We start from the raw sequence: 27,962 nt of genomic DNA, 5'->3' as shown, positions 1-27,962 counted from the left end.
TGTTCATACTACGTCCTTGAGCAATCATCAGCTTAGGGCATTCTAAAACTAAAATTTAGTATAATTTTTAATTTTTTTATGAATAAAGTAGACATGGGTTAGGAAGGTGGCTCAGCAGTAGAGTGCTTGACTCGCATGCATGAGGCCCTGGGTTCGATTCCTCAGCACCATATGAACAAAAAGAAAATAGCCAAATATTGGAGTCATAAAAGAAAAATAAGTCAATTTTAATTCATTCCTTTCATATACATTGTACATAAATTAGAAAAATTATGGATCTTCTCAGTTTAATTTTTCTTAAAAATAGTTATGAATGCCAATATCTATGTTTTGTTTTTATTGCTTAATTAATTCTTTCTTAACCTTTCTATAATACAGAATTATTTCACTTGTATATAATTATGGAATATAATGAAATAATTTGATACATTTCAGAATTATATAATAATTAAATCGCCATAGCTACCATATACATGTCCTTATGTAGCCATCATTTCTTTGTACTGAAAAGTTTCCAATTCTCTCTTCTCTGGTTTATTGTAAAATACATAGATGTACACTATAGTCAATTAAGTTTGCTATGGCAACTATAACTTACTTTTCCTAACTCTATTCAGGTAGTTCTGACTCTATTTTCCCTTTCTTCTTATGTTTTCTATCCTGAAGTAATCTCCAGTCTATTCACTACTTCTATTCAGTCAGTCTTAGTTTCCACATATCAGTGAAAACATATAGCATTTGTCTTTCTGCATGAAACATCCTATGAGGGGATAATTACTTGTTAAGGAAGAAAACCATAAAGACTAATAAATATTGTAAATGTAGCCGTATTTTTAAATTAACTTTGTATTTCATTGCATCTATCTATGCTTACAAACAAAAACCACATCCATGTACAAGAATCATTATTTAAAAGGCCGTAAGAAGGTTTAGGTGATATATGTGTGTGTGTGTGTGTGTGTGTGTGTGTGTGTGTATTTCTCTTGGATTTGTCTTCTACTACCACCATGCTCCCATTCTATGCAATTCATACCTCATAAATTAGGAACTGTTGCTTGAAACATGGCGTTGTTTTCTGAAAAAAATATAATAAATAAATATATCTAAAATAATTATAAATCCATTAAAAGCAGTTACATGTATTTAGAATCAATCTAATCATATCAATATCTATTTTGATTTATAAGGGGAAAAGAACATTGACATACACAGAAATAAAAAGTATGTGAGGGGTAGAGTAATGAGAACTAAAGGTTTGCAACTGATTCTTACTGAGTTACATATATCCTCCTATAGATACAGGCTGATTGCTAACATGACCATTAGATAGATCATGATGTCAGCTGTTACCAATAAGTAAGCTATTTTGGGGGCTGGGAAGGTGCCTCTGTGGTAGAGCGCTTGCCTTGCATGCATGAGGCCCTGGGTTAGAGTCCTCAGCACCACATAAGAAAAAAGCGGGAAGTGGTGCTGTGTCTCAAGTGGTAGAGTGCTAGCCTTGAGCTGAAGAGCTGAGGGACAGCGCCCAGGCCCAGAGTTCAGGCCCCACAACCGGACCCCCCCCAAAAAAAAACAACAAATAAGTAGCTATTTTTTTGATTTTCCAGTTCAATCCATCATATAGTTTCTAATTTCTTTTTTTTTTTTTTCTTGGTTGGTTGTGGGGCCTGAAATCTGGGCTTGGGTGCTATCCCTGAGCTCTTCAACTCAAGGCTAGAGTTCTACCACTTGAGCCACAGCACCACTTCCAGCTTTTTCTGCTTATGTGGTTGAGGAATCAAACCCAGGGCCTCATGCATGCAAGGCAAGCACTCAACTACTGGGCCACCTTGCCAGCTCCAGTTTCTAATTTCTTAACATTTCTTTACAGACTTCATTTTTAAACATAGATTTGTCTGGACACATTATACTGGGAATAAATTCTAAAAGAGGAAATCATTAAATGAAAAGATGAGAATATATTTCAGACTTTTTATATCATCACCAAATTTTCTTCCAAAAATATGTTCTAATTAGCATTAACACTGGCCAACTGTAAGAGCTTCTGGATTTTAATTTTTTTTAATTTTTTTCATCTTTGTTGATTTAATCCAAACAGATTGTCTTATTTTACTTTTCATTTCTTTATTTTTGAAAGCACCTGGAAGATTAACCAATCATAATTACAATAATAATAATGAGGAAGTGGTTCTATGGCTTAAGAAAACTTGCCTTGAGCTGAAGAGCTCAGGGACAGCTCCCAGGCCCAGAGTTCAAGCCCCATGACCGACAAAAAAAGTAATAACAATGATAATAATGATACTAATATGCCAGTGATAGGAAGATTACTTCTTTCCCTATCCATTTTTCTTCTTTCTCTTTCTAGTTATTCTTTCTCCTCCTCTTTCTTCTCTTCCTCTCTCCTCCCTTCCTCTCCATTCTCAATCTTGCTCTGGCTCTTGCTCTTACTCTTACTCTCTCCCTCAACCTCCTTTTCACCACTCTCCTCCACCTTCTGCTGTTAGTCTGTAGTGTACAAAGGGACCTGGAAAGTTAGTAAGAAAGAATTTCATTTTCTATTAGATTATTCATACAGTTCAGCCTAGACCCCACTCCATTTCCTTTGCTTTACTTTTCTAAAATCATAGCCTTCATTTATTCTGTGTAGTCATTAGCATATCATATTTCTTTTTTCTCTTTCATTTATTCATTTTGGTTTCCTGGGTATTTTGTGAAGAATAAACCTTATGACTTTACTGATTTTTTTTTCTAAAATGCAATTTGAAGTGACCACAAAGACTAAAATGATTATTGTATTTTAATGTGAATACTTTTCCTCATAACACATTGGTCTCCAAATTACCCAATTGAAAAATTAAAGCATTACATTGAAATTATTGAATTAATTTTTGAGTAAGGTTATACTTTAGCATTCCTTTGTCCAGGAAATTTCAACCATTTAAATGTCAAGTAATATGAAATTTCACAAGCATATGCTGATCCAATGGTTTCCTTGGAAAAATCAGAATTTGCCATGTGACAAATATTTCTTCTTGCTTTCTCAGGAAAGGTGCCTTTCTACTATCACATCAGCTTTAAGGTGAACAACATCAACTATGATGAAAAATTTGCGAAGCCTTATTCACAAGAATATATGGGCTTAAATAGAAAGATAGTAGCTTTGGTAAGTTAAATTTTTCTCTGTACATTGTCCTTTAAATACTAGGCTTCTTTAGGTGCTACAACTGTTGGAAACCATTTCTAATCATTACCTTAGGTCTAGATAAAGGTAGTTAGTCAATTAGAAAACATGTACAGGAAAAAGAAGGCATAAAGGGACACATTTGAAGAACACCCAAGAAATGTGGTACATGAAATACTTAGTATTTCAAATAAATTAATATGTCACATAATGAATATACATATGCCACCAAGATACATGAGTAAGACCATCTTGTTTCTGTTCCTGACACATGAAGGCTTTTGAAGAATAGCTGGTCTGAGAGAGAACAGAGGCCAAAATAAAGATCATGTTACAGACCCTAAGACTTGAGTAAAGATTGTAAATCATATTGCTGAACACTATGTTTCAAGTTAAAGTTTACCAGGTTAAAAATGCAGCAGAGTCTTGATGATGCCTTGAACAGATTCTTCCATTATCAGCAATAGCACTATAACTCACATAACTCAGTCAACAGAATCACACTCTGTCAGGAGCAGTAGATGCATCTGTCATCCCCACTTTTATTTTATACAAGTTTGAAATAACTTACATTTATACCATTAATGTAAAGTACCCCTTCTTCATAATTATCAGCAACAGGTATTATTACATTCTTTGAGAAATATGATAAGTGTGTGTCATTCAAAAACTCCAATGCTGATTTTATTTCAGGGTGTCCACCAACATGAGTGAGCTGAGTTCTTCCAGTGACCTATGCTGCCTTCTTTGCAAGAGGCTCTAAGATTGTTCTCTGGGTTCTTAGTTGACCTATAGGAAATGAGTTCTGTATAATCTCTCTCTTTTTTGATTCTCATTCATCTCAATTACATTGATTCCCAGAGAAGCAGATATATTATAATTAGGAACCAAAGAAATATTCCGTTTAGTTATGATCATTTCAAGGTGTCTGCATTTACTGCACTTAAAAATAACATCCAAACTCCTCACACAACCAACGAGGCCCTCTGGAAACTCACCTCTACCTTCCTGGGCAAGTTCAATTCCTATGCTTTCTCCCTTGCTTACTTGAGACACAGTTACCCTGATTGTAGGCCCCAAATAACCAGTCTTATTGTTAGCTAGGACCTGCTGATCCTCTACGTAGAAAGCTGTACATTTCTACTTTTAATGGTTGATTTCTCACCAATCAGGTCTCACAGTCAGTTCTTCAAAGAGGTCTTATTTGATTAAATATTACCCTGAGCCACTCCATCTCGTAATTTTACATTCTTCATATTACTCAACACTATCTCAAACTATTATGCTTATTATCTGTATCTGCATATTTATGCTTCTTTCCTTCATTGAATCTACAAAAAAAAAGTCTGATCCATCTCGTCCATAGTTTCATTTCATGAGATATGTATAAAATGCAATTCCAATTGTTTTAGAGCAGAAGGGAAAATATAAATTAAACCTTTGCCAATTCCAACAAGTCATCTTGCCCAAGTAAAAAATGTGGAAAGTGAAATTTATAGTCTAGTGATACATTAAGGCACTGTTGTAAGAAATCATCCATTCAACTAGAGAAAAGGAAATTAGCAAGTGTGAGAGAAGGAGATTATTACATAACTCTTTAAAAGATTATCATCTCTTAAAAAAGGAGAAGAAAAAAATAGATTGCTGTTCAGGAATTATAAGGTCTGCAGCAGCACATGCACATAACTTATGCATGTGTGAACACACACACACACACACACACACACACTAAAAGGGTAGGATTATTATGAATGTATTATTACTATGCCTAGAAAATATAAGCCTTGCATTTAAACATACTGCCAAATTTATATACACGAAATATTCTACCTTATCATGTTGTTCCCCACAATCTAGAAATAGCTGACCATGTTTTATGAAATTAGTGAATAATTATTGTTTTATTATTATTATATTAGTGAACAATTATTATTTATTATTGTTATTCTCTTATTTGCTTTTATATATATATTTGAAGTTTCAAAATGAGAACTTAGAAAGAAAAATCTATCAATATCCCTTCTTTTTCCATGACACACATTTTAGAATCTTTATTCATCTCTGACATTTAAGAGCTGTGTGGACTACCTTTTTTTTTTTAATTGTGAAAATACCGTATAAAGGGGTTACAAATACATGGGCAAGATAATGAGTACATTTCTTATCGAGCATTGTTGCCTCCTCCTTTGTTTCCCCTTCCCATCTCTTCCCATCTCACCCCCCCCACCACCACCAGCCAAAGTTGTAAAGTTCATTTTTCGACATAACGATTTGCACATCTCATTGTTGCAAAATCAGAAAAAAACAATAGATTACTGTTCAGGGATTATAAACTCTGCAGCAGCATATGCACATAACTCATACATGCGCAAACACACACACACACACACACACACACATACACACAGACCCAGTCTGAAAAATAGCTAAAGCTAAAAGGGTAGGATTATTATGTACATGATAGAGCACCTGCCTAGAAAATATAAAACTTGTGTTCAAACATACTACCAAATTTATAATATAAATGAAATATTCTACTTTATCATGTTGTTCCCTACAATCTAGAAATAGCTGACCATGTTTTATGAAATAAGTGAATAATTATTGTTTTATTATTATTGTTATATTAGTGAACAAATATTGTATTGTTATTGTTATATTAGTAAATAATTATTATCATTGTTATTCTCTTATTTGCTTGTGTATATATATATATATATATATATATATATATATGAAGTTTCAAAATGAGAACTTAGAAAGAAAATCTGTTAATATCCCTTCTTTTTCCATGATACACATTTTAGAATCTTTATTCATCTCTGACTTTTAAGAGCTTTGTGAATTTATATTCTTCTTTTCCCCTTCCTTGTTTTTAACAGATAAATGAGACATTTCATGAATCTAGCCTGAGAAGATACTATGTCAAATCGCATGTTGTACAAGTCAGGTATGTTCTGAGACATAGATTGGCCCTTTACCTCTAGATCTCACACTCAATAGAATGCTTTTACTTGCTTACAATTCAAGAATTAAGAATGTGGAAGTGGTGCTGTAGCTCAAGTGGTAGAGCACTAGCAGTGAACTGAAGAGCTGAGGGACAGCACTCCAGGCCAGAGTTCAAGCCCCACCACCGACAAAAAAAGAAGAAGAAGAATTAAGAATGAATTACGAGTAATAAAACTCCCAGCATTTCAAGTGTGAAGAAAATATTTAGGTTCTGTTAAAAAAAAAATTATGAAACCACAACCAAGAATTGCAGATGTCTGTGCTCATGAGATAGCTAAAGGAATTTGGACTTTATTTGAAGACACAAAGTCAAAAATCGAATCTGAAACTAGACTATCATTTAAACATAAAACTTTGAGGGACAAGCCGGGCGCTGGTGGCTCACGCCTGTAATCCTAGCTACTCAGGAGGCTGAGATCTGAGGATCGCGGTTCAAAGCCAGCCCAGGCAGGAAAGACCATGAGACTCCTATCTCCAATAAACCACCAGAAAACCGGAAGTGGCGCTGTAGCTCAAGTGGTAGAGCGCTCGCCTTGAGCTGAAGAGCTGAGGGACAGCGCCCAGGCCCAGAGTTCAAGCCCCACGGCCGACAAAAAAAAAAAAAAAAAAACTTTGAGGGACAGATAAATGGAGAGTTAAATATCTGCCTAGAATAATAATATTCAATGTTCATGGATGGAAGTGGGTAGGGTTTGGACAGATGGAGAGGAAGGGGCGATTAAGATGCATTGAACTCATAAATTGACATGATGAATTGAAATCTCTTTGTACTGTTGCTTAAGGAAAATAAAATTAGTTAATTTAAAAAAAAAAGTAAATAAACCTTCTAAAACAGCAAGGGAGTTTTGGACAGAATGGCTCAGTACTGACAGATTAGTAATCAATAAGCAAAATCTATCTTACAGTGGTATTTTGGGCTTGTACACACATTTGAAAAATATGTAGGTAGAAAGGTCATCTCCATGGTAAGAAAGCCATCTCCTTGATGGTTACTTTTCAAAGAGATGGATTTCAAGACCCTGACAAAGACATTTCCTAGATTGGAAGAGCAAACTGTTTTTAGAACATCAACACACACTGCAAAGGGATAAAGAAATGGTTGCACACTTTTTGAAATAGAAAGCTGAGGGCCTGCAACCAAGAAGATGACTTAAAAAGTAGCACAGCCAGAGGAACCATAACAGGCAATTACACTTGCTCCTTTTTGAAGTGCTCCATTTCGAAGTGCTCCTTCTCTAGATCTCAGCATGACTTCCTTATCAGTATTGTCCTACTTCAAAAAGATGTTCCCTGAAGCTGTCTTTACTCCTAGAATGTGTGTGTGTGTGTGTGTGTGTGTGTGTGTGAGTATGTGTGTATGTGCACACGAGCACTCAGGGGTTGGGTGTCAATGGCTCATGTGTGTAATCTTAACTACTCAGAAGACTGAGATCTGAGGGTCACAGATCAAAGCCAGCCTAGGCAGCAAAGTCCATGAGATTCTTATTTCCAATTAGCTACCAAAAAGCTAGAAATAGTGCTGTGGCTCAAAGTGGTAGCAACTAGCCTTGAATACAAAAACTCACAAACAGTGCCCAGGCCCTGAGGTCAAACCTTAGGACCAGCAAAACAAACAAACAAACAAAAAAAGTAAAATAATAAGTTTTTAAATAGTGAAATAGCTTGGCATGTAGAACTCAACTATATTGCATAAATTAATATGCATTTGTTAAATGAACAAATGAATCAGAAGTTCAGGAATGGAAAGTAAACTGCCTAGAGCAAAGAATTATACCTATTTGTCATATAAAACTACTGATTATTTTGTGAATCAAGAAAAGGTAAAAGTAAAATAGCTTTTAGTATACATTTTCAGTAATAAAGGATCCTACAATCCTATGATATCAGAATAAGAATTCATATGGCTATATTTAGTTTGGTTTCAAATTGTGTTTGACCCAGGAGACAAGTTCAGAGTGACATTTCTGATTTGACAAAATATTTGCAACAGAGTAATAAAAATATGTCCTCATCAGTTCCATAAGAAACAAAGGATTGTTTCTATAGGTCATACTAGAAAAGATTACTGTACCTGGGGAAAACATAAAAGGATACGAATACTGAATAAACAGCCATATAATTACTAAAATCACTAATTACTATTCAAGGGAAATAAAAGTGTAGTATTCATTTATAGCCCCCAAAGGAGGGCATCTAATATATACACATTTTAACAGGTGGCATAGAAATTAGTATTTTTAAGTTATCCTAGAAAATAATAGAAATAATAAAGAATTACAATCACTGAGAACATTCTAGATCTTAGCTATGGCCTCTGTTTCTGTTCATGAGTACTTTGAAGGTTTGGAAGTGATTGTTTTCAGTCTATTCTTAGGCTACACAGAGTTCTGGGTTGTTGACTTTCAGAGGTACAAATGTGGAGACATCCCTAGAAGGAGGAAGAAGGAAGGGATATGCACAAGAGAATTACCACAGAGAAGCCTCTGTGTACAATTAATATATGATGAAAACAAATGAATCCCCGGAAACTAAAACAGGATATATTGGAGGAAATAAGGGGCTATTAGAGAGAATGAATGATAGTGAATATGGTTGAAGTATATTATATGCATATATGAAAGAACTTTATATGCATGTAGATGAAAGAACTCTCCTTGTATCGTGTGAATAAACATTTTTTTGAAAGAAATAGAGTAGTACAGGGGTGGGGAAGGTAGCTCAATGGTAGAGAGCTTGCCCTGCATGCATGAGGCCCTGGGTTCGATTCCTCAGCACCACATAAACAGAAAAAGCTGGAAGTGGTGTTTTGGCTCAAGTGGTAGAACGCTAGCCTTGAGCTGAAGAGCTGAGGGACAGTGCCCAGGCCCAGAGTTCAGTCCCCATGCATGACAGAGAGAGAAGGGAGAGAGAGACAGAGAGAAAGAAAGAAAGAAAGAGAGTAGAACAGAATAGATATTACATCAAGTTACTTCTTTGTAAAACTTATGGCTCATATATTTGCATCTTTAAGACAGAATGACAAGGAAAGTAAGTCTAATCTGACATTGCTGCTCTTGTCCTGATTTTCAGCAAGTGAGAAACATCTGGCTCACTATTTTAAATTGTGCATCAATTTTAGAGAGAAAAAAAACGAGATAATAAATAAATCCCTCATTTTACATTTTTTTTTCATTTTTGCTGTCTTCTATTAGTCTGCCTCACAGAGTCCATACTGGAGTCATAAACAATTTTTGTTAAGCACATTGTGATTTTCAAAATATTTTTATATTCACATCTACAAGATACATTTAATCTATACTGATTTTATAATAACTAAGTAAAGTAAGATTATTAAATTGGTAGTTTAGAGATGATGAGGAAACGTGTACAGAGAATATCAATATGATGCCAAACAGTGGATTAAAACCTAAACATTCCCCTGAATCTAAATCATACTTTCTTCACGTTATTCCACTATAAAGTATTTCTACTCCTTTGTGATAATTAACAATAAATTAGTATACTACTTTACTGTCTTACCCTCCGCTAGTTTAGAAATGTCCTATCTCTCCAAGTAAGAATGATACAGGCTCAGTTATAAAAATTTTATTTGTTTCTATTTTGCAGTCGAGCCAAAGGGAAATCGGTGATTCATGTTGTGCTGAAGTTTAAGTCCTGTTGTAAAAATAATGCAGCAAAATTTTGGGACAAGATTGAAACTATTTTACGTCAAAAGCTAACAGGACAAACTGGGTCACTATTTATAGATGCTTCCTCATTTAAATTTTCAGGTAAGAGTATGTATAGCTAAAAATGGCTTCTTTCTTTTAATTTAAATATGACATCTTGTTACACAAATGAAAATGACATTATTATTTTAAATGCCACTTAGTATTAAATGATACCTACTTTTATGCACAATTAGAGTAACCAGGATCTACAATAATTTTTTTTTTTGCAAAACAAGACTTCTTTAAACTCATGACTTATTTAGTGGATCATTATGTTAAAGAATGCTTCAAAAATCTAGACTTGTTGGACCACCTTTGACATCAAACTTACTCTTAATATGACTTTAATGATACTTGTATCATTCTCATGTCTTTTTCATTCTTTCTAGTTCTTATTCTTAGTCACCTTGTAATATTGTGAAATATGGTCACCAAAAGGTAGAGACTACCATCCCTCCATTCCCAGCACTATGACCATCTTTCAGTTCTTGATGAAAGTACAATCAGTAATGAATTGGGCTATCCACTCTCTGCCAAACTAAGTGAAGCTCAAAGCTGAACTGTAAACTCACTGCTCAACAAGTTTCACCTAGAAGTGCTGCTTCCTCTAGAAGAAACACTGAGGTTTGGGAAGAAATAATGTAGTCAAAGCACTCAAAGCACTCATGTACATTCAAGGGATCAAAAAGCAAATAGTGGACTTCTTTCCTGGATTAAAAAGCCAGCATGTTCTTAAAAAGTGGCTCTCCTTTAGCTGTGAGATGATCTCTAAGAACCTATCTTCTTTCTCAGCTTACTGTGTATGTAGCAACCTAAGAAAAACAGAAATAAAACAGCCTTCCATTGGTACAGAATTTGTTTCCATAGACATATGTTTTAGAATCTCATCTGCTAAAAAACATAAACTCAAATGTAAAAAAAAAATAGCATTACATTCCCAGCACTCTTCCAAACTTTAAGACCATTATGTAAGATCCCAGGAAAACAGAAGGTCTAGGGGCCTCTTCCAGATATACGATTTTTCTCAAAAGTTTTGTTACAATGCCATATTGCAATTTTATGAAGAATGGAGACTGTTAAATGTAGCTTGTGTATTGCAGATTATGCTTTGGTATTCCCTTAACCTTTACTTGTTTAAAAACTTCCTATCCCTCATTCTTTACCCTTTATTAGAAGCTAGGTGCCTCATAAAACTGACTAAGGTTTCACCTATCTGGGAGCAAACCAGCTGCTGACAGTCCTTCAAAACCATATTGAAATTTGTTGACACTAAGCAAAAGGAAAGAAATGTACATATCACCTAATGTGGAAGAAATAACTGTATTGTCAAAGCTCATGGAACTCATAAACCTTACAGACCATGATAAAGACAATTTGCCCCATGAAGGTTAGAATATGTTTGTGACTTTAATTAAGTATCACTATCCCATAATACTGTGAAATTTGTGAAATCTGTGTAATCACTTAATCACAATAAAAAAAATGCCTTAAAAAAACCATACTGAATGGAGGTTCCTCAAAAGACTCCACATAGAGCTCTCCTATGACCCAGCAATCCCACTTTTGGGCATTTACCCAAATGAACACAAACAAGACTGTACTAAAGCTACCAGCACAACTATGTTTATTGCAGCATTATTTACCATAGCTAAGATATGGAACCAACCCAGATGTCTCTTAGTAAATGAATGAATCAAGAAAATGTGGTATATATATACACAATGGAATTCTATGCCTCCATCAGAAAGAATGGCATTGCCCCATTTGTTAGGAAATGGAAAGACTTGGAAAAAATTATATTAAGTGAAGTAAGCCAGGCCCAAAGAAACATAGGCCCCATGGTTTCCCTTATTTTCAATAACTAGTATATGTCTGAGACTAAGTTAATGTTAGGGAAATGAACCCCAAGATAAGTATTCAAATGTTTTTTCTTTCATGTGATTGTTACTAACATATTTATAAGATGATTTCTTTGCTGCTTTGTATGTCCGTCCCCCATGATGTAACCCCTGCTTTCACTGTATTTGATGTTGGTATAATTTGTGGACGGGAAGAGAAAAAACAAATCGATTAAATAGAGATACAGGTGGAACCATTGCAACAATGAGATGTACAAGTCGTTATGTCGAAAAATGAACTTTACAACTTTGGGCGGGGGGGTGAGAGGGGAATGGATAGGAAGGGGAAACAAAGGAGGAGGCAACAGTGCTTGATAAGAAATGTGCTCATTATCTTGTCCATGTAATTGTAACTCCTCTGTATGGTATTTTCACCAAAAAAAAAAAAAAACCATACTGAAACAAGGCTTACACTCTTGACATCTCTTACAAGATGAAGGGTTCATCATCATGGTTCAGCAAGTAAATAGATCTGTGCCAGAAGGGAATCTGTGAAAGTTATTTAATAATCTAAAGCTGCCATTATAGCATCTTAACTATTTTGGCCTCTTTATCCTGACTGGTTAATTTAGAAGCAAGGTTTTATCTATCAATTGACTCATCCACTTATCTATCTATCATCTATCTATCTATCTATCTATCTGTCAAATTAACTTGCAAACCCACAATCCTTAGCACTCTCCTAAATTTGTCAAGCTTGTAAGTTTCATTTTCGTCCAAACTGTTCAATGTAGAGGAAAGTCACTATTTCCTATGGCTATGATGTAAATATTTTTGGCCAAAACTATTTACTACAATAAATATCTGACTGTAACCTCAGCATCCTATATTTAGAACACAGTGGCTATTGTCATGGATTTTTTCAACGGTCAGATTGAGAGTAGAATTTTAGGCCTTATATGTATTAGGTTTATGTAGAAAGGAAATTTATTTTATGAAATCTACTTAATATTTTGAGAAATTTACATAATGATTTGGTGACTCAATCTAAACTATCTCACCATAGGAATGATAATAGAAAAAACATTTCCTAAGGTTGTAATGAGGCTTTCTAAGACCTAGTACATTACAAAGTAATTTTGAGACAGATCTGATATAAAGTGTCATTAATTGTTGAATTTTTCACAAGATGAAGAAAATAATCAAAATGTACATCTTAAGATTGTGGATTTTCAAGTTAGATAGGCAGATAGGTAGGTAGGTAAGTAGGTAGGTAGGTAGATAGATAGATAGATAGATAGATAGATAGATAGATAGGTAGATAGATAGATAGATAGATAGATAGATAGATTACTCTCTGGGTGAATGAGAAAGAAGTAGAGACATTTCTAAAGAATAGACTCTACCTTAAGCTCCCATAAAAAATATCACTTTATCTCAGAGTCTTAGTTTCTTTATGTTTAAAAGTAAATTAGGGGCTGGGAATGTGGCTCGGTGGGAGAGTCCTTGCCTTGAATGCATGAGGCCCTGGGTTCCATTCTTCAGCACCACATAAGCAGAAAAGCCGGAAGTGGCACTATAGCTCAAGTGGAAGAGCACTAGCCTTGAGCTGAAGAGCTGAGGGACAGTGCCCAGGCCCAGAGTTCAGGCCCCACGACTGACAAAAAAAAAAAAAAGAAAGGAAAGGAGGATAGCGTAGAATTATAGCACACACATCCAAAGCATAGGCATAGTATTTGGCCTAAAGTAAATAAATATTTGTAGATGATAAATATAAATATATACACATATATAACAAAGAAATATTTTCTTATTTATTCTGATAACAAAATCCTGGGTCACTGCACAACCAACTGAATATTAAGGAAAATACGCATTTGGATTTTTTCTATAGTTTCAAAGCAGAACAATAAGTTCACTGAATATTTTACAAGCTTCAGTGATCAAGTAAACCAGGGATAAAAAAAAATTATTGCTCTTGTAGGAATAAAAGCAGTTAATCAAGTAGAGTCCATTAACATTTCAGCACTTAATAAATATACCTACCTTAAGAAAAAGCTTTATATAATTCCTGATTATTATAATATTAAATCATAACAAGGAAAGATTTAAAGTTCTCATTGGTATTTTTGCCCATTTTTAAATAAATATGAATTGAACACTGACTATGGCTTTGGAAATTAAAGTAAAATTCTGGCTTACCAATTATTTTTAATCTATGATAATATTAAGTTGATTTTCTCTTCCTATTCATATTCCAAAGGACTTAAAAACTCATAACTGGGAAAAACTCATAGCTTCTCAGGAATGACTAAAACTAAGAACCAAACACAAATATTTTCCATTTATAGTTATATGCTTCATAATAATGTGTATTAACTTATTTACCACAGATCACCAAATATGAGTATCAATACCAATAATTAATATTAGGCATACTGAAAATAGGTTATTGACATTCAGTCCATCCATAGAAAACACATTGCTCATTTCACATTGGGCATTTAGCAGAACTTAGAATTGGAGAAAACCTTAGAGATCTCTAATCTGGTTGACTTCTTTAAAGACAAAGAAAATTAAGATTCTGTAACACCAAATAGTTCTTCTTGCAAAGTAAAAAAAATTACATAATGGAAGTGAAATGGATTAAGAGAAGGAAAAGGAAGGAGGGAGGAAAAGAATGTAAATATTCTCACAAGCCAAATAGGTTGGTCACATAGCATGATGCACTTGACAATTACTACTGTAAAACATCCAGCCAGTAGCTAAAAAGACAATTCAATATCAGGCCAAACATACCAACTACAAAACTGCAAAGACAACCATGTGACAGCACTCTTAGGACAAAAATCCAAGCTGATCCTTGTAAAAGAGGAAAGAAGAATCATGCTAGAGTGAATGTTTTCAATAATATGCCCTATATGTTGAATGGTTCTAACTTTAATGGGCAAATTTAAGAGCATGTTTGTCACTTGTTTTTTAAAATAATGATCATAAACATAATTTATAGATTATGGTACACCCAAACCAGTGAATTGTATAGGTATGAAACATATTTTAAATACCTACCCTAAATCATACTTGGTTAAAGTAAAATTTAAAATTATATAAAGGTAATAAAAAAGAATAATAACAAAGATTGTCAGGCACAAAGATGGTAATCCTGACTCACTGTCAAGAACTTTACACAAAGAATAGTGAAGCTGGGCCTTGCATTTCATTATGAGCAGCTGGCCAACATTGGGGTGGATTATGTTGGCATAATACACATTTTTCATGTGATGTGATCTTGAAAGAAGGCATTGCTTCATGCCATTAACTGAATTACCCACTTACTCTTTGATAAATCTTGGAAGAAATACTTTAAAGTGCAGTTGCTGCTTAGTGTGTATTTGTTACCAAGAATCAACACTATAAACCTGTTGTATTAAAAAAAAGTTTCTTCAGATATTCTAATTAGTGTTAACTCCTTAACCAGTTATGGTAATTATTTATCAAAAAGCAAATTTACTAAATAGTTCTTATTGTATCATTTTGATGAAATATATGCTTTTTAATATTCTAATTTTACAAAAGTCCTCAAGTGTAACATGAACTTTGCTGCATCACTCCAGATGTCCATTAATATAGAAAGGATATTGTGGTGCTTCCAGACTTTGAGGGAAATGTAAGATTACTGGCATCTTCAACATTTGAGGTTTTGAGTTCTTGTGGTGTGTGTGTGTGTGTGTGTGTGTGTGTGTGTGTGTGTGTGTGTGTGTGTGTGTGTGTGTGTGTGTGTGTGTGTATGTGTGTGTGCTGGAGTTTGAGCTCCTGGTCACATATTCTTATTCAGCTTATTTGTTCATAGCTGGCATTCTACACCTCCAATCTAGCATCCTGCTGGTTAATTAGAGATAGAGCCTCCCAGATCTTTCTGTTGGGGCTGGCCTGGATCTGTAATCCTTTGGGTCTCAGGCTCCAGAGTACCTAGCATTTATAGGTATGAGCCACCTTTGCCCAGCTTCATATCTGTTCTTTACATTCTATTGCTGTTCATCCTCAGGGTCAGCCAAAATAGCTACTGTCACTTCTATTTTCTCAGAGCCATTTTTTAAGACATGTTTTCTAACTTTTTTCAGTTCAAAGTATTTTGTAGTAACTATTACATTAAAATTAGAAAAGCAAATTGACTTTTAATGAAAACGTGTTGGAGCTTATTTAATTCTCTAATCTCCCATACATTGATTTTTTTTTTTACTTCCCAGATATTCTTGTTGCCTGATTCTTGACTACATTAGAGACAAAATGGTATTATCTCCCAAATATGTGGACACTTGTACCTGTTGGTGTTCCAGAATATCTTTCTACAAAGATAATATTTCTATTTTTGTGCTCTTAGATTCTAGTTTCAAATTTTATTTATTATTACTACTACTATTACTGCCATTATTATTAAGTAGTTGTACCTAGAGGGTTCAATTCCATAAGTCAGGGCGTGAGTATAATACATCTTGATCCATGTCACGCTATTTAAGTATTTTTCAAATGTAGTCTTCAGTTTACATTTTGAAATATTTATTATTAAAAAATGCAAGCACACATTAGGTACTGTCAAGATGCTTTAAGTATAAATGATAATATGGTCATAATAATAAAGGGGATCATTATCAGTAGGGTACATGAAATACACATCCACAAAATAAAAATGGCCTACCAAAAAAATGGCCTACCACATTGTTTTCTTATTTTTTAATAATTTTCTTCTTTTCTATCACAGGAAAAAATTATATAATTTTGCAACAGTTATGTCAGTCCTTCTCTTCTACCCTCCTTCTTCTTAAAACAATTTCAGTAAGTCTCACTGTTTAATTTACATATATTTGTACAGTATACTACAGTCACAGTACATTCAATCTTTGTCGGCTCATAGATGGTATCCATCCTGGCACTTTGCTAGTTAATTAAAGGAGTTTCAAGCCTTTTCTGCCAAGGCAGGTTTTGAATCTCGATCCTTCAGGTCTTAACCTCCTTAGTATCTAGTATCACACTATAGGAGTGCGATCTGCTGACATCTATCATTCATTTTTTAAGGACCAGTTTCCTCAGTTGAGAGATCATGTATTATGGCTCAAGTGATAGAGCAAAAGCTCTGGATTTAAACTCTACTACTACATATTTTTGTAAGATCTAAAGAAAGCAATAGGGGCTAGGAATGTGGCTGGATGGCAGAGTGCTTGTCTAGCATGCAGGAAGCCCTGGGTTCAATTCCTCAGTACCACATAAACAGAAAAAGCCAGAGGTGGTGCTGGCTCAAGTGGTAGAGCAGCCTTTTGCACTGCTTCTAAAGCAAAGAGCCACAGTGGTTTGAGTTATAGAAAAAGCATATATAATAAAACTAGATATCCAACAAAAATTAATATTCCTGCCAGTGGCTCACACCTATAATCCTAGCTACACAGGAGGCTGAGATCTGAGGATCCGCGGTTCAAAGCCAGACTAGGCAGGAAAGTCCGTGAGACTCTTATCGCCAATTAACCACAAGAAAACCTAAAATGGTGCTGTGGCTCAAGTGGCAGAGCGCTATGCTAGAGCTGAAGAGCGCAGGGACAGCGCCCAGGCCCAGAGTTCAAGCCTCACAACTGACAAAACAAAAACAATTTAAAAAAAGTTTAAAAAATGGAAAACAGTTCCATTGTTAAAACTACCATCCGTACTCACAACTCATCATTCATTTACACTGACCTAATATAAATGTTACGCTTTTCTCTTTCGAAGTAGTAACTAAAGGTATATGCTATTAAAAAAAAACTAACCTCCAGCACGCTAAGAAATGACAAATGATATGTAATTCATGACTAACCACAAGGACATTTTCCATGCAATAAGAAATACAAATAAACGCATTTAGTGAGGGCAAAATATTCAGTTAGCTGATAAACAAAACCTGAAATGAGTGAAAGATTCAGATTTTGTGCAACCAGAATTTAGAGCCAGCTCTGTTCCTGTGCTTCTTCATGCAGACTGGCCATACTATGCTCCAGGGGAATTTTTTTTTCCAATTCATGAAAACATCATGAATAAAGACTTATGGAGGAAGAGGATTTCTGTGCTTCAGGATTTTTCTTTTCAGAAGTCTACCCATTGAACACTTTAAATGTCTTCTATGTTCTGTAAGAGAATGAAACTGAATTCTTCTACATTCTTTCATGTTATAACGCTAAGAAAACCCTATGAGAAGTACAATTAATCAACAAATTTAGCATTTGGACTCACACGAAGAAATAAATTTACCTAAATACAGATAAGCCTATAAATATAAACAAAATTTGTGATAAATAAATCAACACTACTGTTAAGTTCTTCCCTATTCTTAGAATAGTATAGCTTAATTGTCATTGTTTCAGATTTTTACTTTCAAGGAAAAAAAAAATGTCAGCTTGAAGTTAGCTTGAAATCAGACTTTTGGGGGAGCACTCATTCTTATAACTACATCCAAGGTTGCATTTCTTATTTCCGAACTCTAGTCATGGACCTGCTACACTACAGACTTTACAACATTTAGCATTGTTTTCCAATCCAATATTTCATAGACTGTGAATGATGTCTACTTTGCCATGTAAATAAATGTTTTGACTCTCTTCCAAAGGTATATTTGTTATCAGCATTTTGAGTTCTTTTATCTTTATGCTAAATGCTTTTGTTTGGTTGTGCAATTTGTTATGCATTCTTCTATAATAGCATTTATCACATTGATTTCAATTATCCATTGGGCTGTGTTTCTTGTTTGCCAACCTCTAAATTTACTGAGGGCATATACACATCTAATCATTGATACATCAATAAAAGAAAAGCAATATGTATTTGCTGAGCTTTTTTTGGTTTTGCTTTTTGTTTTTTGTTGGTCGTGGGGCTTGAACTCTGGGCCTGGACACTGTCCCTGCGCTCTTCAGCTCAAGACCAGCGCTTTACCATTTGAGTCACAGTGCCACTTCCAGTATTCTGGTGGTTAATTGGAGATATGAGTCTCACAGACTTTCCTGCCCAGGCTGGTTTTGAACTATGATCCTCAGGTCTCAGCCTCCTGAGTAGCTAGCATTACAGGCGTGAACACGAACGCCTGGCTGAGCTGGGTTTTTTGTGTGTTTTTTTCTTATTATCCACTCCCGCTTTCTTAAGACAGGTTCTCACTATGTAGCCCAGACTCACATCAAACTAAATATCTCTCTTTTTTTATTGTGAAAATACTGTACAGAGGGTTTACAATTACAAGGGGAAGATAATGAGTACATTTCTTATCAATCATTGTACCCCCCTCCTTTGTTTCCCCTTCCCATCCCTTCCCATCCTCCCCCCTCTGCCCTCCCACCCAATCCTCCTCCCCCCACACCAAAGTTATAAAGTTCGTTTTTCCACATAACGACTTGTACATCTCATTGTTTCAATGGATCCACCTGTATCCATAGTTAAGTGATTTGTTTTTTCCCTTTCCCTCCACAAATTATACCAACATCAAATACAGTGAAAGCAGGGGTTATACCATGGGTGAGGGAGATACAAAGCAACAAAGAAATAATCTTATAGATATGTTAGAAACAATCACCTGAAAGAAAAAAACATTTGAATACATATCTTAGGGTTCATTTCCCTAACATCAACTTATCTGACCGTTTCTGCTTGTCTCAGACATATAATAGCTATTGCAAATAAGGGAAACCATGGGACCTAAGTTTCTTTGGGCCTGGCTTACTTCACTTAATATAATTTTTTTTCCAAGTATTTCAATTTCCTAACAAATGGGGCAATGTCATTCTTTCTGATGGAGGCATAGAATTCCATTGTGTATATATATCACATTTTCTTGATCCATTCATCTACTGAGGGGCATCTGGGTTGGTTCCATATCTTAGCTATGGTAAATAATGCTGCAATAAACATAGTCGTGCTGGTAGCTTTAGTGTGGCCTTGTTTGTGATCATTTGGGTAAATGCCCAAAAGTGGGATTGCTGGGTCATAGGGGAGCTCTATGTGGAGTCTTTTGAGGAACCTCCATACTGCTTTCCAAAGTGGTTGAACAAGTTTACACTCCCACCAACAATGCAGTAAGGTTCCCTTGTGGCCACATCCCCTCCAGCATCTGTTGTTATTAGAATTCTTGATTATAGCCATTCTAACTGGAGTGAGGTGGTATCTCAATGTTGTTTTGATTTGCATTTCTTTTATGGCTAAGGAACTTGAGCATTTCTTCATGTTTCTATTGGCCATCCTTCTTTCCTCTTCAGAGAAGTTTCTCTTTAAGTCTTTAGCCCACTTATTTATTGGGCAGTTCTTTGAATATTTATTGTTGGGGAATTTAATTTTTTGAGTTCCAGGTATATTTTAGATATGAGACCCTTGTCTGTTGTAAGGCTAGTGAAGATCTTCTCCCAATCCGTGGGCTTTCTATTAATCTTGCTAGCTATGTCCTTTGCCATGCAGAAGCTCTGCAATTTCTTAGAAAGTGGCTAAAACTCCCATGCTCTTCGATTGGAAAGATCAACATCGTGAAAATGGCAATACTTACCAAGGCTATCTACAAATTCAATGTGATACCTATCAATATTCCAACCTCGTTCTTCAAGGAAATAGAAGAGGCAATCTAAAAATTCATATGGAACAATAAAAGACCCCAAATAGCTAAAACGATCCTCAACAGAAAGAACAGTACTGGAGGAATATCAATACCAAATTTCAAACTCTACTACAAGGCCATAGTAATCAAAACAGCTTGGTACTGGCACAAGAACAGACCTCACGACCAATGGAATAGAATTGAAAACCCAGAAATGAACCCACAGACCTATAGCCATCTAATCTTCGACAAGGGAGCTAAAAAAATAGAATGGAAGAAAGACAGCCTCTTCAGTAAATGGTGCTGGCAAAATTGGTTAACTACTTGCAGAAAACTAAAACTAGATCCTTATATATCACCCTGCACCAGAATCAACTCTAAATGGATCAAAGACCTCGGAGTCAAAGCAGACACTCTGAAAACATTACAGGATGGAATAGGAGAAGCCCTAGGTTTCCTTGGCCCAGGCCGAAATTTTCTTAATAGAGACCCAGAAACACAACAAATCAAAGAAAGGTTGGACAAATGGGATTGCATGAAACTAAACATCTTTATAGCTCAGCTTCCTCAGTGTTAGAATTATAGGTGTGTGCCACTATACTCAGCCTTCTTGTTATCCTTTATTTCCTATGCCATTGTCTTCTATTTCTTCCTTCATGTGGTATAGCAGGAACTATGTATCTTGGGATTGTACTACTGAATTCTTGATTCAGAGGTAAACCTACAGGTGTTCCAGCCTGAGCCAAGGGACTTAAAAGGCAGGAAACCCAACAGTGAAATCACGGTTAAGCCCAAAAGGATGATGGTATAAGTCATCTTCCTATTCATGGCAGCTAGTCTGCTACCCACTCATCTATATATGTGCATATATATATATATATATATATATATATATATATACACACAAACACACACACACACACACACACACCTATAAACATACATATGTATACACACATCTTTTTAGCTTTGCTGTACTGGGTATTGATCCGAAGCCTTCTCATATGCCTCTATCCCCCAAATTAGTATATTGCATCAAGCATAAAATCTTCAACTTTAAACTCTAAAATTATCAAATCAAACAAAAAGCTTCTGGAGGAATCTGTGAAGAATAGGATGAAACTATACCAGCTTTCTGTTCAAGTAGGTGTGTCTCATACCTTTTCAGCCCAACTGGCTGCTGAATGATTCTTGTCTTTTTGTTTAGACAGGTAGACTTTCTGGTGAAGGATTTTTATTGTCTCTCAGATTTTATTGTGCAACCTAATCTAAGAGTGTGTAACTATAATAGGCATGTACGGCTGGATACTCCTTCCTAGACTTATTGAAGTCAAAGAGCATATTAAAAAATAAACCTGCATTGACATTTATAATTTGCAATTCATACAACACCCAATGATGCTTTATTGAACAACTCTTAAAATACAAAAAGCTAGTGAGTTTACAGTGTGTCTAAAATTTAGAGTATGACTCATTGCTTTGTCTCCTTTTTCATATATTTTTCACATGAATTCAAAAAGTTTAAAGACCACATAGCAAAATTGTATGTATAAATGATTTCATTCTATAATATTCCCTAAAGTGATATATCTATCTAGGAAAGAGTTGATAATATTCAAGTCTGCCTCATTGCTGAATTACATTCTTCTTAATCCCAAAAGAATGGGACATGAGAGTCACCAAATAATTGAAACCTAATCCGCAAACAGTACTAATAGGACTATACATAGAGGGAGACGCATTTATACACACACATACACACACACCCAAAATATAACAATTTAAGTGTTTTTGTCCTATTACTAGCATTATTTGTTAAGGTACAACCTTGTATACTGTCAATATTTCTCGTATATTTCAGTTACTTTTGACAATCACTCTTCTTTTTCAAATAACTGACAATTAGGAACTTGAGTCGTCTAAGGAATAAATAGAAGAATGAATTCAAGGATTTTATTACTTTCTCCACTAACTTATGAATGTACAAATGTATACCCAAGATAAAATAAAAACATTCTGGTTATAAAACATTTGTAAAAATGAATAATTTGTAAAAATGAAATGAAACTGTCAATATTAATGTAACCTATTTATAGAATGTAGCTATTTTAATTTTCCTCTCCCTTGTCTTTTAGACATTGCGATGCCAATAGCAGAAAATCTTCTCCATACATGTAAGTTCACCAACAAAGAACTCTATTTTCCTTGAATGCCAAAAAAGACTTCCACCTGCACTCTGTGTGATATTCATAAAGGCTATTTTGAGAAACTTGTATGATGCTTACCTCAATTGACCTTAACTTCTCTGATATCCTGAATTTAAAATGTGGAACTCATTATCACATACTATGATGGCAGAGAAGACCTAAAGGCAGGAAAGGCTAGCACAGAACCTAAAAAGTATAATCAGCTGCAAGTGAGTTTTGATTCAGGTGTGTGAGATCTAGCACACACTAACTGAATAAATTTACATACATATATTTAACTTCCCAAAGCCTCACTTCAAATTGCTGTGAAGGTAGGGCACACAGTAAGCACATAGTTGGTACCAGTCATTTATATTTTCTATATATTTTCTATTACTTATGAATAATATGGGCCTACCAACTGAGTGGAATTCTAATCCTAGCAGAGATCTTGAAAACAGTAGAGAAGAAAGCTGTCCATTATGAAAAAAGGGTCTTCCTTTCTATGCAAGGCATTGTGCTGCCACTTTCCTACTACCTGTCCTGGAAATAGGATCCCCTAGATTACTGGGAGTAGAGCCAGTGGTAAGGAGAGTGATTGTACCTACTGGATTCAATGGCTCTTACAGAGACAGGAGACACTGACCTCACTCATTCTTACTCAACCTGGATCACAGCATAATTATGCTGAAGATACCTGGGCAAAAAACACAAAGCTGTCTTACATTATTTTTCTCTCTCATAGATTTCAACTGAACCAATCCTCAAGCAATTTAATGGTATTTTAATGTGAATTATTCCAAAGAATATCTAATACTTGTAAAAACACAATAATTACAAATCTGGAAGGGTCATAGCAGATACTTAAAAAGAAGCATAAGGTCAGGGATGAGAAAAAAATCATAGACTTGTATATTTACTCAGCCTGAATACTGAACAATCCTTTATATTAAGAATTCAGAATGACTTGGCTTATGATTGATCTGATAATATTTTAAGTGAAAAAAAAAAAAACAACAACAAGGGGCCTGGTGTGTGGTGACTAAAGCCTGATATCCTAGCTAACTTAGAGACTGAGCTCAGAGGAATTTTGTTTAAGGCCAGCTGGGGCATAAAAGTTTTCAAGACTAATAGCTGAGCTCAGTGGCACACACCTGCTAGGGGGAAGCACAATGGTGGTACATGCCTGTCAGCCCCAGTGACACAGGAAGAACAAGTAGGAGAAACATAATCCAGACTAGAGCATGCGTAAGTGAAACTATACCTTGAAAATAAGGGATTGGCGAGTGGCTCCATTGGGAGAGCCTCTGCCTGGCAAGTGCAACGCCTTAAATTCAATCCCTAATACCACCACAAAAAAGCAAGTTAGGCAAGAAAAAACAAAGTTAGAAAAATAGAGTTTCTGTATGGCACAATAAAGTACATGAAAATGGAGTGTAGATAAATAAGAAGGGCAGAAAGGCAATAAGAGTTCTATAGATCTGGTCAATGTTTCTGAAAAGTGTCAACAAACAACCTTCATTATATTCTTTAAATTATTGAAATTTACCACATAATTTCTTTTGGTGTAAGTAAGCTATGGGGTACTATATTCCACAGATGTAACAACAAACTATCACAGAAGTGGTGACTACAAGCTTAACCAACACTACCATCATGAGTAAATGAGAACTTAGAAGTTAACCCAAGGGTAGAAATTAAGTGAGAATTCTGAGTAAGTGCTGAAACAGTGAAGTCAAGTTGCCGAGGGGAAATTTCTATCCCATAGAGAAGCATCTTTGTTTTTATACTGCTCTGAAGGAAGTTGGGTAAAAGCCAACTTCCTATAGGAGTTGCCCAGGTAGGAGGGAGGATAGGGAGGAAACTTCTACGCTGTGGATTGTTTTATCCTTGGTAAGGGAGGGAAAAAAGAAAAGAAAGGGAGTTACATTCAATGAGTCACGGTAAGAGTTCTCATCAGTATTAGTAGCCACAAAGGCTGTAATTCAGCTTTAACATCCAGAGATTTGGGTGACTCGAAAATAATATAAAGTTAAAAACAATGTATAAACCTAGCCAGGCCCCGGTGGCTCAAGCCTGTAATCCTAGCTACTCAGGAAGCTGAAATCCTCAGATTGCAGTTCAAAGCCAGCCTGGGCAGGAAACTCAGTGAGACTCTTAACCACCAGAAATTAACCACCAGAAAACTGGAAGTGGCACTGTGGCTCAAGTGGTAGAATGCTAGAAGAAGAGCTGAAGTACAGCGCCCAGGCCCAGAGCTCAAGCCACACAACCACCACCACCAACAACAACAACAAAAATTGTATAAGCCTAAGGTCTAGTTTCAAGACTTTAGTGTGTATGACTTCTAATGCTTCTCCGCCCTCAGGAAAGAATATCACTAAGTGTATCTAAACATATGTAACTAACATTTCTGTGACATGTGATGCCATTGACTATCTAATTTTGTAACTTACTTATATATTCTCACTTTCTAGTACAGGGTGCCTCATTCTTTGAACACTATTTAGTTGAGGCTAGATCATTTTGTTTCAGCAGCTCTCATGAGTATTTTAAGATATTTAGCAGCATCCCTGAGCTTTCTTAATGGATAACGTAGCCTCCTCCACACCTAAATTTGATAGTAAAAAAGTTTCCAACATTGCCAAGTATTTCCTGTAGAGATGATGTACAAAACTGTCTCTGTATGAGTCATGTGTAATATGTTCTCAGTAGTAGGTCCTGAAGACAGGGTTTCTGCTCTAGTTAAAAGGTACCATAAGAGACAAAATAGGTGCTTTAATCTAAATAAAGCTAGGTCAGTCAAGGTAATCAGAGGAAAAAGGAGAAAATCAAGTTGTATAGTTAGTGTGGACTTTAAAGTCCAGCACATTTTCTTTTTTTTTGAGGGGGGTAGTGCCTGAACTCTGGGCCTGGGCGCTGTCCCTCAGCTCTTCAGCTCAAGGCTAGCATTCTACCACTTGAGTCACAGCACCAATTCCGGCTTTTTTTTTTCTTCTTATGTGGTGCTGAGGAATCAAACCCAGGGCATGCATGCATGCAAGGCAAGTGCTCTACCACTGAGCTACCTTTCCAGCCCCAGCACATTTTCTGAATCTAAACAGACATAAAACACACAATCCAGACTGATAGAATCACATAACTTCAGAAGCCATTTGATTTGTGTCATTTCTTTTATCCAAATATTGTGACTGGAGTGGACCCCATTTCTTTCTACACTGTTGACAGTTCTCATTCAGTTTCATGTTCACTTACACTTTCACCTTAATATTTTCGTAGCGCTCCCTGCTTTACAAGGGCTTCACATTATTTTAAAAAACAACATTTCCCTGGGTAACTCAGTATCATACACAGTTACCATCTTTTGAAATCTAACCTACAATTCTCCTATCCCTTAAATTATTTTATAGTAAGAACAGAGACAGAGAGTATAGGTGAATGATAGGTTTAGAGTAAAATGTCAATATATTTTGAATGAACTCTCAGGAAATCTCATTTCATAATAAATCTATCCTAACTTCTCTAAGACTATGAGATTTTCCTCAGTTCAGAGTTTATAGGGTCACATACGGAATTTTAGGGTGTCTGTTTACTATATTAATATGCACGCAAAGAAATATTCATAGCAATGAACTCTATTTTGAACAGGTTGTGGACAGCGCACAATTACTCCTTCTGGCAATAAAATCGCAGGCGGGCAGAATGCAGAGGAAGGAGAATGGCCCTGGCAAGCTAGTCTTCAGCAAAATCATATCCACCGATGTGGAGCTACACTCATTAGCAATAGCTGGCTTGTCACTGCTGCTCATTGTTTCATAAAGTAAGCTCTCAAAGGCACACAGTGCTCAATCTAGTATCTTTTAGCAATATGGCTACATAACTATGCTTCCAACTGCTGAATATATTGTCACATATCACCTCAAAGTTACTTACTGATTAATAAGCAAAGTAGGCCATATAGTCAGTCTAGAGCATGGTTTGTCAAGAGTGGTACTACAGGACCGGATAAGTAACTCTGACAGTATTCCTGCCCTCTCTCACCATGAACCTTTCTCACTATCGACAGCCAAGTTTTCCTCAAATAATGCCAAATGTGGGGGGACAAAAATGACCTAATTGAGAACTATTAGTTTAGAGTCATGTACTTGAATATTATCTAAAAACCTTAAATCTCAAATTAAACACGGTCTTCTATGTCTTCCTCACATTATTACGGTCCACACATGTTCAGCCCTATTTAAAATGAAGCTTTGTGATCACTAATCTCAACCTCTTCTCACACACACACACACACACACACACACACACACACACACACACACACACACACACACACACACACAGAAGCTTAATTTTTTGAGACAAAGCCATCTTTTCCCAGATCACCTTGAATTCTCTCTGTATTCCAAACTATTCTGTTCTTGTCTCCTGAGTGCTAGGACCACTGGCATATGCCACCATGTCTAGCTGAAGTGATAATGGTTTTAAAGGATTTATTTTCACACTCAACAGTTGCTCCATTTTGCTTAAAATACTTTTTAATAACTTATAATTGTTATCTTCATTAATTCCATTGTTTTTCTCTCTAAAATCTTACTTGACTCTATCACATTAGTAGAAAGTTTGAATTTTTTCTAGCAGCACTATTTTTCAGTACTACATGTACAAATCTTTAAATAATAAATACAAATTCCAAAGTATTTTCCTCATTCTTTTCAAAGATTAAAACAAATAAATAGGCTCTTTCTTTAAATTTTCCTATCTTTGTCTGATTCTTATTTAATCTATTTTATGTTTGTCATATGAATCTTACCAAATCCGCTTTAGTATTCTCTGTTGAAACCAAGAAATAAAATATACTTTCCATCAGATATCTTTCTCAGCAGAGCTTATTTTGCTTGTTCATGATAACGTTTTTATTATTTTCTGTTACACACAGCTTTATTATGAGTACTGACAAATGCTACAGGAATTCAAATATAACTATTTTTAAATGCTAAGAAATTAATTTCTGTAACTCCAATATAGAGGATTTTTAATAAGCATATCTATTCTCTTTAGTGCCAATGATCCCAAAGAATGGAATGTTACTTTTGGGCTTCTTTTGAGTGCTCAACGAACACAAAGAGCTGTCAAGGATATTATAATTCACGAAAATTACCATTACCCTGCACACGATCATGACATTGCTGTTGTGCGTCTATCTTCACCAGTATTATACACAAGTAATATTCGAAGAGTATGTCTTCCTGAAACTAATCACACATTCCCACCCAATTCAGATGTGGTGGTCACTGGCTGGGGAACATTGAAATCTGATGGTGAGTTCTGAACCATCCTCCATTACAGAAAAATGGTTGTTTGTAACTTGAATTGCTGGGTACGGTGGGCCATGCCTGGAATCTTTGCTACTTTGGAGGCTTAGATTTGAGGATTGCCATTCGAAGC

At 35.4% G+C, this 27,962-nt stretch overlaps 1 protein-coding gene across 1 annotated transcript in view; it reads left to right on the top strand.

Annotated features, from left to right (window-relative positions):
- LOC122106931 (transmembrane protease serine 11C-like) overlaps positions 1-27,962 on the top strand; it is a 42,467-nt gene that overhangs the window by 8,230 nt on the left and 6,275 nt on the right. Inside the window, exons 3-8 of the mRNA XM_042678499.1 lie at positions 3,045-3,163; positions 6,064-6,131; positions 9,797-9,960; positions 22,464-22,502; positions 26,163-26,334; positions 27,576-27,835. Coding sequence (XP_042534433.1) covers positions 3,045-3,163; positions 6,064-6,131; positions 9,797-9,960; positions 22,464-22,502; positions 26,163-26,334; positions 27,576-27,835 — 822 coding nt within the window. The remainder of the gene's footprint in view (positions 1-3,044; positions 3,164-6,063; positions 6,132-9,796; positions 9,961-22,463; positions 22,503-26,162; positions 26,335-27,575; positions 27,836-27,962) is intronic.

Source organism: Dipodomys spectabilis, unplaced genomic scaffold, assembly GCF_019054845.1.
Source record: "Dipodomys spectabilis isolate Male_0828 unplaced genomic scaffold, ASM1905484v1 ptg000043l, whole genome shotgun sequence".
Taxonomy (NCBI): domain Eukaryota; kingdom Metazoa; phylum Chordata; class Mammalia; order Rodentia; family Heteromyidae; genus Dipodomys; species Dipodomys spectabilis.
Note: the sequence above shows the minus strand (reverse complement) of the source record. Positions and strands in the feature narration are given on the sequence as shown.